We start from the raw sequence: 13115 nt of genomic DNA, 5'->3' as shown, positions 1-13115 counted from the left end.
GGGGGCGGCGGGCCGGGGGGCGGGGGGGGGGGGGGGGCCGGGGCGCCGGACTGCGCTACCCTGGGGGGCGCGGCGGAGGCGAGCGGGGCTGGGGGGCGCGGCGGAGGGGAGCGGGGCGGGGGGCGCGGCGGAGGGCAGCGGGGCGGGGGACAGCGGGGCAGGGGACAGCGGGGCGGGCGGCGCGGCGGAGGCGAGCGGGGCTGGTTCGCTGTGGCCGCGGGTTCCCGGAGGTATGGCTTTTCCGGCGGGGCTGTGGCGGGAGCTCGGCGCGCTCTGCGCGGTGGGGCTGGGGTCTCGGCGTCGGTCCCGGAGCGGCACGCGGCGATGCGGGCGCCGCTTGGCCCCACGCGCCCAGATCTTGGCGGGGAAGACCGGCCTCGGGCGAACAGCCAGCTTTGCCTCTGGCGGGAGCAGCCGGGGCGAGAGACTCGGGTCAGTGGCCTCAGGCCCGCGGACCCCGGAGGGCGCCGAAGGGCGCGGCGAAGTCAGACCTCCCCGGGGTGCGTGCGGCGTCGCTGGGTCCACGTGGGCGCCTGCGGCTGCGGTCTGCCGCCTCGACCGTGGGGGCCCTTCCCGGAGCTTGCGGCGGCGCGAGCGGAGTGGAGTGCGCCGGGCGCGGCACGGGCTGCTGGCTGAAGGCCTGAATTACCGGCGGTGGGAGAGGCCGTGGAGGGGAAGACCTGCGCGCTTAAGGCCTTACTTTTAACTCTCCTTACGAAAATGAAACCCCAGCGTACCCAGAAGTCGCCGTGAGGTTCGTGGGTTCATCACTCCGATTCACCCGTGATCAGTGGGAGCCCTACCTGTCCTTTCTCCCCCAGTCGGCTACCCCGAGCGGACATGCCTCTGTCCAAGGGGCCTGTGCCAGGCCTGCCGTGGGAGACACCCCCTCCCCCTCGGCCAGGGGGCCCCCCGCATTGTCCCGTCGGGAGAGTTCAAATCCCGCCCTGCCCCCTTCTCACGGACTCGTCCTGAGCAAGGTACTGACCCTCCTGGAGCTGGTGTGAGCATGGAAAGAGTTAAAACTTGTGTCTGACCTGTACCGAGTGACGAATAACGTTCCTGTGTGTGTTTACTGAGCCCCGTGGGCATGTAGAGGATTAATACACTGGGTGTCAGCCTGAATTCAGAGCAGGTTTGCACTAAAGTCACACCCTGACTGTTCGTGAGGAGGTCCATCTCTTCCCTGCCTGGTTCTGATGCCTTCGTGCAGTGGCACCCAGCTGCAGCCTGGCAGGTCTCCAGCCTGACTTCTGGGCAGGAGAGACTGCCGAGGTGGGAACTGCTTCTGGTGTGTGCCCAGGTGGGCCCTGGAGCAATCTGCCCTCGCCCTCCACACCCAAGGAGAACTGCCTGTTACGGAGGGGAGAACTCTTAAGGGCCTGGCAGCCCATCTCAGGTGGGCACCACTTCCTTGTGTTCTTGTGGCGTCAACCTCGCTGTGTGTGTAATATTCCCTGTGGGGCTCAGAGCTGCAGAGGGATTCCCAGGAAGCCTGGCCTATTCTTGAAAGGACACATTCCTGCACAGGTGTCCTCCTGGGGCACGTTTCTCTGCCTTCATTCAGCTTTTCAACCTCTCCATACATTCACTCTGTATTCTCAGGGCTTCGGCAGTGCTGGCAAAACAAAGATGGGGAGAAATGCTGGTTTGAGAACAGTAGTCTTGTATTGGCCACATTTTTATTTCCTCAGCCATCTTGCACATTAGGTGGTAGAATTTTCATTTTGTAGAACGGTAAATGGTGCAGAAGGGGATTAAATGACTTTTACCTTGGAGCTAGCTGTTCTTCTTTCACTTTCAAAGTTGATGAAAATTTAAAAAGAGGTGCTCTATTTTTAAAGATTGTCTCATACATCTAATGCTGATTAAAAAAACATTCATTTTCTCCTGATCCTTGGTCTCAGCCCCTAAGGACATTAACAGGAATCAGACCATCCAGTGTTTGCAGTCGGCATATCCCCACCCTTTAGAGTTTTTTCTACTTTCCTTATTTTGAGGGGTGTGGAGGGAGATGGGGTTATTCAATTTAAAATTTATTGTGGAAATTTTACAAATAGAGCCACATGTAGCAAGAATATTGAAAGAACATCTCTGTACCCCCTCACTTGGCTTCAGCAGTTGTCACCATTCTGCTCTTCGTCTTCCTTTTTGGTTTTCTCTGCTGAAGTATTTTGCAGCAAATCCCAGATATCATTTTACTTGTGGATACTTCAGTATGCATCTCTTATGAATAAAGAATTTTTAAAAATATTTTTATTAGAATTTTTTATTATAATTAACATGCAATGTTAATATTAGTTCATGTACAATATATTGACTCAACAATTCTATACATTACTCATTGCTTACCACGATAAGTGTAGTCACCAAATGTCACTATACAATGTTATTACAATATCATTGACTATATTCCCTATGCTGTACTTTTCATCTCCGTGACTTATTTATTTTAAAACTGGAAGTTTGTACCTCTTTTTTTTTTTTAAAGATTTCATTTATTTATTAGAGAGAGAACCAGAGAGAGAACACAAGAGGGGGGAGGGTCAGAGGGAGAAGCAGACTTCCTGCTGAGCAGGGAGCCCGATGTGGGACTCGATCCCGGGACTCCAAGGTCATAACCTGAGCCAAAGGCAGTTGCTTAACCAACTGAGCCACCCAGGCACCCCAAGTTTGTACCTCTTAATCCCTTTTTTCTATTTTGCCCATATATCCAACACCTCCACTCTGACAGCCACCATTTTGTTCTCTCTATTTAGGAGTTTTGTTTTTTGTTCTTCATTCATCTATTGATGGACACTCAGGTTGCTTTCATATGTTCACTATTGTAGATAAAGCTGTAATAAACATAAGGATCCATGTATCTTTTTGAATTGGCATTTTCATTTTCTTTGGGTAAATACCCAGTAGTGAAATAACTGGATCATATGGTAGTTCTATTTTTAAGTTTCCTAGGAAACTCCATACTATTTTACACAGTGGTTGTACCAATGTGTCATTTTACATTCCCACCAAGTGTGTGAAGGTTCTTTTTTCATCATACCCTTGACAACACTTGTTATTTATTGTCTTTTTAATACTAGCCATTCTGAATGGTGTGAAGTGATATTTCATTGTAGTTTTAATTTGCATTTCCCTGATGATGAGTGATGCTGAGCATCTTTTCATGTGTCTGTTGCCATCTGTATGTCTTCTTTGGAAAAATGTCTATTCAGGTCTTCTGCCAATTTTAAAAAATGTTTTTTGGTGTTGAGTTGTATAAATTCTTTATATATTTTGGATATTAACCACTTATTGGAGATATAGTTTGCAAATATCTTCTCCCATTCAGTAGAGGTTTTCTTTTTGTTTTGTTGATGGTTTCCTATACTGAGCAGAAGCTTTTTATTTTGATGTGGTCTGAATAGTTTATTACTGCTTTTGTTTCTTTTGCTTGAGGAGGCATATATTTTTTTAAGATTTTATTTATTTATTTGTCAGAGAGAGAGCTCAAGGAGGGGGAGCGGCAGGCAGAGGGAGAAGCAGGCTCACCGCTGAGCAAGGAGCCCAGTGCGGGACTTGATCCCAGGACCCTGGGATCATGACCTGAGCCAAAGGCAGACACTTAACCAACTGAGCCACCCAGGCCTCCCTGAGGAGGCATATTTAGGAAAATGCTGTGACAGTTGATGTCAAAGAAATTACTGACTGTTTTCTTTTAGGAATTTTATAGTTTCAGGTTTCACATTTAGGTGTTTAATCCATTTTGAGGCCTTTTCTCTTTTTTAAATTCTAGTACAGTTAACATCAGTGTTATATTAGTTTCAGGTGTACAGTGTAGTGATTCAGCAATTCTATACATTACTCAGTGCTGATCAGGATAAGTGTATTGTTAACCCTCTTCACGTATTTCACCCAGCTCCCCACCCACCTCTTCTCTGGTAATCATCACTTTGTTCTCTATAGTTAAGAGTCTGCTTTATGGTCTCTTTTTTCCTTTGTTCATTTGTTTCTTAAATTCCACATACAAGTGAAATCATATGGTATATGTCTTTTTCTGACTGACTTATTTCACTTAGCATTATACTCTCTAGATCCATTCATGTTGTAAATGACAAGATTTCATTCTTTTTTATGGCTAAGTAATTCCATTTTCGTGTGTGTATCAAATCTTCTTTATCCATTCATCTATCATTGGATAATTAGGTTGCTTCCATATCTTTGCTATTGTAAATAATGCTGCAGTAAACATAGGGGTACATATATCTGTTCAAGTTAGTGTTTTCATATTCTTTGGGTAAATACCAAATAGTGAAATTACTGTTCTGTTTTTATTTTTTTGAAGGACCTCCATATTGTTTTCCACAGTGGCTGCACCAGTTTGCATTCCCACTAACAGTACAAGAGGGTTCCTTTTTTCCCACATCCTCTTCAATACTTGTTGTTTTCTGTATTTTTTATTTTAGCCATTCTGACAGGTGTGGGGTGGTATTTCGTTGTGGTTTTGATTTGTATTTCCCTGATGATCAGTGATGTCGAGCATCTTTTCGTGTGTCTGTTGTCTTTGGAGAACTCTCTGTTCTTCTGCCTATTTTTAATTGGATAATTTGGGGGTTTTTTGGTGGTATTGTATAAATTCTTTATATATTTTGCATTCTAAGCCTTTATTGCATATGTCACTTGCCAATATATTCCCATCCAGTAGGTTGTCTTTTAAGTTTGTTGATTGTTTCCTTTGCTGTGCAGAAGCTTTTTATTTTGATGTAGTCCTAATAGTTTATTTTTGTTTTTGTTTCCCTTGTGTCAGGAGACAGATCTAGAAAAATGTTGCTCTGGCTGATGCCAGAGAAATTACTGCTGGTGCTCTCTTACAGGATTTTTCGGTTTCAGGTCTCACATTTAGGTTCTTAATCCATTTTGAGTTTATTTTGTGTATGGTGTAAGAGAGTGGTCCTGTAGGATTCTTTCATGTGTAGCTGGCATTTTCCCAACACCATTTGTTGAAGAGACTTTTTCCATTGGATATTCTTTCCTGCTTTGTCGAAGATAATTGACCATTAGTCATGGGTTTATTTCTGGTTGTTCTTTTCTGTTCTGTTGATCTATGTGTCTGTCTTTGTGCCAGTACAATGCTGTTTTGATTACTACAGCTTTGTAGTACATCTTGAAATCTGGGATTGTGATACCTCTATTTTTGTTCTTTCTTAAGATTGCTTTGGCTATTTCTGGGTAATTTTTTTTGTTTTTTTTTTTGTTTTTTTGTGTGGTTCCGTACAAATTTTAGGATTATTCTAGTTCTGTGAAAAAAAGCTCTTGGTATTTTCATAGGCATTGCATTAAATCTGTAGATTGCTTTGGGTAGTGTGGACATTTTAACAATGATTGTTCTTCTGATCAGTAAGCATGGAATATATTCCCATTTGTGTCGTCTTCAATTTCATCAGTGTTTTATAGTTGTCAGAGTACAGGCTTTTTACCTCCTTAGTTTAGTTTATTCTTTAGGTTTTATTATTTTTCTGGCAATTGTAAATGGGATTGTTTTCTTAATTTCTCTTTCTGTTACTTTGTTATTAGTGTATAGAAATGCAATGCAACGGATTTCTGTATATTGATTTTGTAACCTGTAACCATACTGAATTCACTTATCAGTACCATTAGTGGTTTATTTATTTATTTATTTTAATTTTTTTGTGGAGTCTTTAGGGTTTTCTATATATAGTCTCGTGTCATCCTCAAGTAGTGCAGGTTTTACTTCTTCCTTACCAATTTGGATGCCTATTATTTCTTGTCCAATTGCTGTGGCTAGGACTTTCAGTATCATGTTGAATAAAAGTGGTGAGGGTAGACATCCTTGTCTTATTTTTTATCTTAGGGGAAAAGCTTTCAGTTTTTCACTATTAAGTATGATGTTAGCTGTGGGTTTTTCATATATGGCCTTTATTATGCTGAGGTATGTTCCCTCTGAACCTGTATTGATCAGGGTTTTTATCATGAATGGATGTCGTTCTTTGTCAGATGCTTTTTTTTTTTTTTTGCATCTATTGAGATGATCGTATGGTTTTTGTGCTTTCTCTTGATGTGATATATTATGTCGATTGATTTGTGAATACTGAACCACCTCTGCAGCCCAGGAATAAATTCCACTTAATTATTGTGAATGATTTTTGTAATGTATTGTTGGATTTGGTTTGCCAATATTTTTTGAGAGTTTTTGCATCTATGTTCATTAGAGATACTGGTCTCTAGATCTCTTTTTTTGGGGGGGTGTGTTTATCTGGTTTTGGTATCAGGGTAAATTTGGCCTCAAAAATGATTTTGGAAGCTTCCTTCCTCTTCTATTTTTTGGAATAGTTTGAGAAGAATAGTTATTTACTGTCCTTTAAATGTTTGGTAGAATTCGGTCCTGGACTTTTGTTGGTTGGGAGGTTTTTAATTAGTGATTCAGTTTCACTGTTGGTAATCACAATGTTCAAATTTTCTATTTCTTCATGCTTCAGTTTTGGGAGGCTGTATGTTTCTAGGAATTTGTCCAGTTCTTCTGGGTTGTCCAATTTCTTGGCAAATGATTTTTCATAATATTCTCTTTTAATCCTAATTTCTGTGGTGTCAGTTCTTTCTCTCTTTCTGATTTTATTTGAGTCTACTCTGCTTTTTTTTTTTTTTTGAGCAGTCTACTTTTTATCAACTTTATTGATTTTTTTTTTTTCCAAGGAACCAGATGCTGGTTTCATTGATCTGTCCTATTGGGTTTTTGCTTGTTTGGTTTGGTTTTGTAGCTTCTATTTCATTTATTTCTGCTCTAATCTTTATTATTTCTTTACTTCTACAGGCTTTGGGTTTTGTTTGTTCTTTTTCTAGCTCCCTTAGGTGTAAGGTAAGGTTTGTTTACTTGAGATTTTTCTTGCTTCTTGAAGTAGGCCTATATTGCTATGTAATTCCCTCTTAGGACCACCTTTGCTGTTTCCCAAAGTTTGAACCATTGTGTTTTTATTTTCACTTATTTCCATTTATTTTTTTATTTCTTCTTTGATTTCCTGGTGGACCCATTCATTATTTAGTAGCATGTTATTTAACCTCCATGTATTTGTGCTCGTTCCAGATTTTTTCTTGTGGTTGATTTCTAGTTTCATAGCGTTGTGGTCTGAAAAGATGCATGGTATGATTTTGATCTTCTTGAATTTGTTGAGACTTGTTTTGTGGCCTAACGTGATTTCTTTTGGAGACTGTTCCATGTGCACTTGAAAAGAATGTGTATTCTGTTTTAGGTTGGAGTGTTCTGAATATATCTGCTAGAGCCATCTGGCCAAATGTGTCATTCAAAGCCACTGATTCCTTGTTGATTTTCTGTTTGGATGATCTATCTGTTGATATAGGTGGGGTGTTAAGGTCCCCTACTGTTATTTTATTACTATTGATTATTTTCTTTATGTTTATTATTAGCTGCTTTATGTATTTGGGTGCTCCCATGTGGGGGTCACAAATATTTAAAATTATTATATCTTTTTGTTGGATTGTTCCCTTTATGATTATATAGTGTCCAATCTATTTTCTCCAGTGTATATATTGCTACTCTGGCTCTCTTATTTCCATTTGCATAATAAGTGCCTTTCCATCCCTTAACTTTCAGTCTCCATGTGTCTTTGGTTCTGAAGTGAGGCTCTGTGGACAACATATAGATGGGTCTTGCTTTTTTATCCATAATGGCACCCTGTGTCTTTTGATTGTTATATTTAGCGCATTTACATACAAGGTGATTATTATTAAGTATGTATTTATTGCCATTTTGTTACTTTTACGGTGTTTTTGTAGTGCTTATCTGTTCCTTTTTTCTTTTTGTCTCTTTAACAGTTTGTTGGCTTTCTTTAGTGATATACTTGGATTACTTTCTCTTTGTTTTTTGCTTATCTGTTATTTGCTTTTCATTTGTGATTACTATTAGGCTTATAGATAATGTTTTATGTATATAGCAGTTTATTTTGTTTATTTTTATTATGTTCAATTATTCAACTTATAATACATCATTAGTTTTTGATGTAAGTTGATGGTCACTTAAGTTTGAGCCCATTCTTTTTTCCTCTTCCTGCCATGTTTTAGGTATATGGTGTCATACCTTACATCCTTTTATTTTGTGAATCCCTTGACTGATTTTTTTTTAAAGATTTATTTATTTATTTTGAGAGAGTGAGAATGAGAGAGAGAGAGTACATGAGAGCGGGGAGGGTTAGAGGGAGAAGCAGGCCCCTCGCCGAGCAGGGAGCCTGATGCAGGACTCGATCCTGGGACTCCAGGATCATGACCTGAGCCAAAGGCAGTTGCTTAACCAAATGAGCCACCCAGGTGCCCCTTGACTGATGTTTTTTAAATACTTTATTTTTATTTATTTGAGAGAGAGTGAGAGAGATTGCGCCAGTGGGGGGAGGAGCAGAGGGAGAGGGACAGGCAGACTCTGCACTGAGTGCAAGATCCGATGCAGGACCCAATCTCATGACCTGAGCTGAAATCAAGAGTTGGATGCTCAACCAACTGAGCCACCCAGGTGCCCCTCTCTTGGCTGATTTTTTATAAATATACTTAATTTTTACTGCTTTTGTGCTTCCTGCTTTTCTCACTTCTGCTTATGGTCTTTTGTTTTCACTCATAAAGTCCCCTTTAACATTTCTTGTAGGGCCGGTTTAGTGGTCATGAATTTCTTTAACTTTTGTTTGGTAAACTCTTTAAAATATATATATTTTTTAATTTGACTTATTTTTGAGAGAGAGAGAGAGAGAGAATGATGGAGAGAGAGAGAATGAGAGGGGTGAGGGTCAGCGGAAGAAGCAGACTCCCTGCTAAGCAGGGAGCCCAATGCAGGACTTGATCCCGGGACTCCAGGATCATGACCTGAGCTGAAGGCAGTCGCTTAACCAACTGAGCCACCCAGGCGCCTCTGTCTGGTAAACTCTTTATTGCTCCTTATTCTGAATGATAACCTTGCTAGATAGAGTATTCTTAGTTGCAGATTTTTTCCTTTCAGCACTTTGAATATAACATGCCACTGTCTCTGGCCTCAGAGTTTCTGCTGAAAAATCAGCTGATAGCCTTATGGGGTTTCCTTATATGTAATTGTTTTCTTTTCTCTTGATGCTTTAAAATTCTCTATCACTGCTTTTTGCCATTTTAATTACTATGTGTTTTGGTGTGGACCTCCTTGGGTTTATTTTGTGGGAAATTCTCTGTGCCTCCTGGATCTGGATTTCTGTTTCCTCCCCCAGATTCAGGAAGTTTTCAGCCATTATTTCTTCAAATAAATTTCTGCTCCCTTTTCTCTCTCTTCTTCTGGGATCCCTATAATGCAAATGTTACTACTCTTGATGGTGCTGCTGAGTTTTCTAAGTCTGTTTTCATTTTTTTATCACTATTTTTTCTCTTTCCTGTTCAGCTTGATTGCTTTCCATCCCTCTGTCCTCTAGGTCATTGATTTATTCTTCTGCTTCCTCTAGTCTACTATTTATTCCCTCTGGTGTATTTTTAATTTCAGTTATTAAGTTCTTCATCTCTGATTAGTTTTTTTTATGTTTTCTATCTCTGTTAAGGGTCTCATTGAGGTCCTCCAATCTTTTCTCAAGGCCAGTGAGTATTTTTATGACCATTACTTTAAATTCTCTATGAGGCATATTACTTATTACCATTTAGGTTAGCTCTTTTGCTGTGATTTTTTTCTGTTCTTTCATGTGGGACATATTCCTTTGTCTCTTCATTTTGTCTAACTCTTGTCTGTTTCTCTGTGTTAGGAAACTCAGCTATATTTTCTGCTTTTGAAAGTCATGGCCTTATTTTTTTTTTTTAAGATTTTATTTATTAGAGAGAGAGCACATGTTATTATTAGCTGCTTTATGTATTTAGGTGCTCCCATGTTGGGTCACAAATATTTAAAATTATATCTTTTTGTTGGATTGTTCCCTTTATGATTATATAGTGTCCAGTCTATTTTGTCCAATTTATATATTGCTACTCTGGCTCTCTTATTTCTGTTTGCATAGTAAGTGCCTTTCCATCCCTTAACTTTCAGTCTGCATGTGTCTTTCATTCTGAAATGAGGCTCTTGTAGACAACATATAGATGGGTCTTGCTTTTGTCCAAATTATATATTGTTACTCTGGCTCAGAGCAGCAGAGGGAGAGGGAGAGGCAGGCTTTCTGCTGAGCAGGGAGCCTGATGTGGGGCTCCATCCCAAGACCCTGGGATCATGACCTGAGCTGAAGGCAGACACTTAACTGACTGAGGCACCCAGGTGCCCCAGCAATTGATTTTTGTATATTAACCTTGTATCCTACAGCTTTGGTATACCCATTTGTTAGTGTCAGAAATTTCTTGTTGAATCTTTGGTATTTTCTACATTAGTCAATCGGGTCATCTGCAGACAAAGATGGTATTGTTTCTTCCTTCCCCATCTGTGTACCTTTTATTTTTTTTCTTATCTTCTTATATTAACTAGTACTTCCAGTGTGATGTTCAAAGGAGAGGTGAGAGGGGACATCCTTGCTTTGTTCTTGTTCTTCAGGGTCAGCATCTGCTTTCTCAGCACTAAGCAGGGTATATGAGTGGTAGCTTTTCCACTCTTTGTTTAAGCACACCCATAGTTATCTGCAGAGGCTGTCAGCACAGCTTGTTCCTAACCTGAGCCTGACAAAATTAATGTTACTTCTTTACTGTTCTCTAACATCCAGCCAGTGTTCTTATTTCCTGGATTGCTCAAAACTGCTAAAACAGTGTCCACACGTTGCATTTGGTTGCTGGGTCTCTAAAGCCCCTTTTTATTCCACAAGTGCTCTCTCTTTTTTTATGCTGTTAACTTATTGAAAGTTTCACATTTTAAAATGATTACACATATGTCATTTTACCCCTCAGTACTTCACCATTTCTTAATAATAACTTGTTTTCCCAATGTGCAGAATATCATGATCAGAACTAACAGTGTTCACAATAGTTCTGTAACACCCAGTTCATCTTGAATTGTCCTTTGTAATCCCCAAAATACTTTCTAGTTCATTTGTGCGAAGCGTATACTCACATCTGAAGAATGGTTATCTAGTCTTTGTGTTAAGGAAAGTCTCTCCTCCTTTTTATTTTGTATTTATTTATTTGACAGAGACACAGCGAGAGAGGGAACACAAGCAGGGGGGAGTGGGAGAGAGAAAAGCAGGCTTCCTGTGGAGCAGGGAGCCCGATGTGGGGCTCACTCCCAGGACCCTGGGATCATGATCTGAGCCGAAGGCAGATGCTTAACGACTGAGCCACCCAGGTGCCCTTGAAAGTCTCCCTTCTTAATTTCTTCATGACATTGGCTTGTCGAAGACCTGTGCCATTTGCTGACTGCGCCTTAAATCTCAAATCACATTTAAAATCTTGGGAACTCAGTCTTGGACATTTAAGTGATGGGGCAGCCACAATGATGGCACCCACCCTGCTTCAAACCCTCCCCCCCAAAATCTACATTCTTTTGGAGACCTGTAGCACTCTTTCTGTTTGGATTTCCTGGGACTTGTCCTTTGGCTTCAGGGCAGATGTGGATGGGGAGTTTCTGTTTCCCTCTGAGAGGTGACTTTGGCTCTCAGTGTGAGTGCCCTCCTTTGGGTACTCTGAGGCCCTTTCCCTCTTAATAGAGTCCCCACAGTGAGAAAAGTCTCGTCTACCTTCAGGGGGCTGAAGGCTTCAATTCTCAACTGGGGATTGAGACAGCCTGTTGCTGATCTGTCTCTGGGGGCCTTTTTTTTTTTTTTTTTGGGCACTGGTTAAGAATGGGCAGCTCTGATGCCCCCTGCAACCTGCCTTCCTTATCTCCACTCACCCATGCTGTACTGGGAGGCTAATGGAAGGGTACTTCTTCCAAGCGCCCCCTTACTTCTGTTCTCTTTCCCCAGCTCTGCCCTGCAACTTGACTCTTCTCTAGGAAGAGCACGCAGCTGACCAGGAATATGGCCCCAGGGCTCCTGACAACCAGGGATGAGGTGAGTCCTTAAGTTTTTTCCTAGCTCTTGCAGGATGGACTCATTGCCTTTCCTTGTCCTAGAGCTGCCCTCGTGGTGTTAGGTCATATCTAGCCCTGAGTTTGGAGGTGTGGCCCATTTTACCCAGTCTTTTCTTAGACTCCTCTGTTCCATTCATGACTTAGGCATTCACCAAGTAGTGAACTGTAGTCAACACAGTTAAAATACAAATACAGGACATTCATGCTTATGTGCCCAGTAATTCCCCAAGGCCTAAAAAAGTGAAGGAAGGCTTTTAGGAGAAAGCTCTTTACAGAGCTGCCTGAGCTGCCCCTGATGGACTTGGGAAGTTGAAGAACTTCCAGTAGGAGTGTGACAGGAAGTCTAGTGCATCTCAGAAACTGGGTGACTGGCAGGCTGTCCCTCACCATATGGAAAGCTTGGAGCAGCCAGTGGCCTTTGGTCACATCAGTTTTCTCTGTGTAGTGGTGAGGATGCTGACCTGTTGTCTGCTTGTGTGTAACTTGTGGATACATTTAGTTTGGCCAGTCCTGTGCTGTATATATATATTTAAGATTACATTTTACTTGAGAGACAGAGCGAGTGAGAGAAAGCACAGAAGGAAAGGGAGAAGCAGACTCCCTGCTGAGCAGAGAGCCCAACACAGGGCTCGAAGGCAGATGCTTAACTGAATGAGCCACCCAGGCGCCCCCTGTACTTTATATTTAAATGAGTTTTCCACACTTAGAAATTGGAAGATTATGTCTGAAGGTCTGGATTGCCAACTTCTCTGAGAATAGGCTGAGGAGTCTGATTCACTCACTTATTATTTTCTTGGCCCCTGAAGGCTTTGCTTTCACCTGCTCTGAGCCTGGATGGACAGTTCAGCCAGAATCTGGAAAGCTAGGTTGAGGACTGTGGGCTTGAACTTGGGATTTTGAAACTGGATTTTGAAGGATTTTTGAGAAGGATTTGCCATGTTGAAATCAAGGATTAGGAAATAAACAGTATAGCTGATCCTTGAACAACATGAATTTGAACTGTGTGGGTCCATTTATGTATGGATTTTTTTTCAGTAAATATGGGACAGTACTATAAATGTATTTTCCTCATGAATTTCTTAATAATACCTTTTTTTCTCTAGCTTTATTTTAAGAATATAGTGTGTAA

At 41.5% G+C, this 13115-nt stretch overlaps 1 protein-coding gene across 5 annotated transcripts in view; it reads left to right on the top strand.

Moving 5' to 3' along the window:
• The window catches only part of ZNF169 (zinc finger protein 169), a 165297-nt gene that overhangs the window by 98541 nt on the left and 53641 nt on the right, over window positions 1-13115 (top strand). For all 5 annotated transcript variants that reach the window (XM_073878213.1, XM_073878215.1, XM_073878212.1 and 2 more), the window contains one exon: window positions 11880-11966. Coding sequence is in view for 2 of the 5 variants with exons in the window: in XM_073878212.1 (XP_073734313.1) it covers window positions 11934-11966 (33 nt within the window). In the remaining 3 variants the exon portion in view is untranslated. The remainder of the gene's footprint in view (window positions 1-11879; window positions 11967-13115) is intronic.

The sequence above is a fragment of the Callorhinus ursinus genome, unplaced genomic scaffold (assembly GCF_003265705.2).
Source record: "Callorhinus ursinus isolate GAN/ISIS: 27379988/994484 unplaced genomic scaffold, GSC_fseal_2.0 scaffold28, whole genome shotgun sequence".
Lineage (NCBI taxonomy): Eukaryota > Metazoa > Chordata > Mammalia > Carnivora > Otariidae > Callorhinus > Callorhinus ursinus.
The sequence above is the reverse complement of the archived record's forward strand: the minus strand, read 5'-3'. Positions and strand labels throughout refer to the sequence as shown.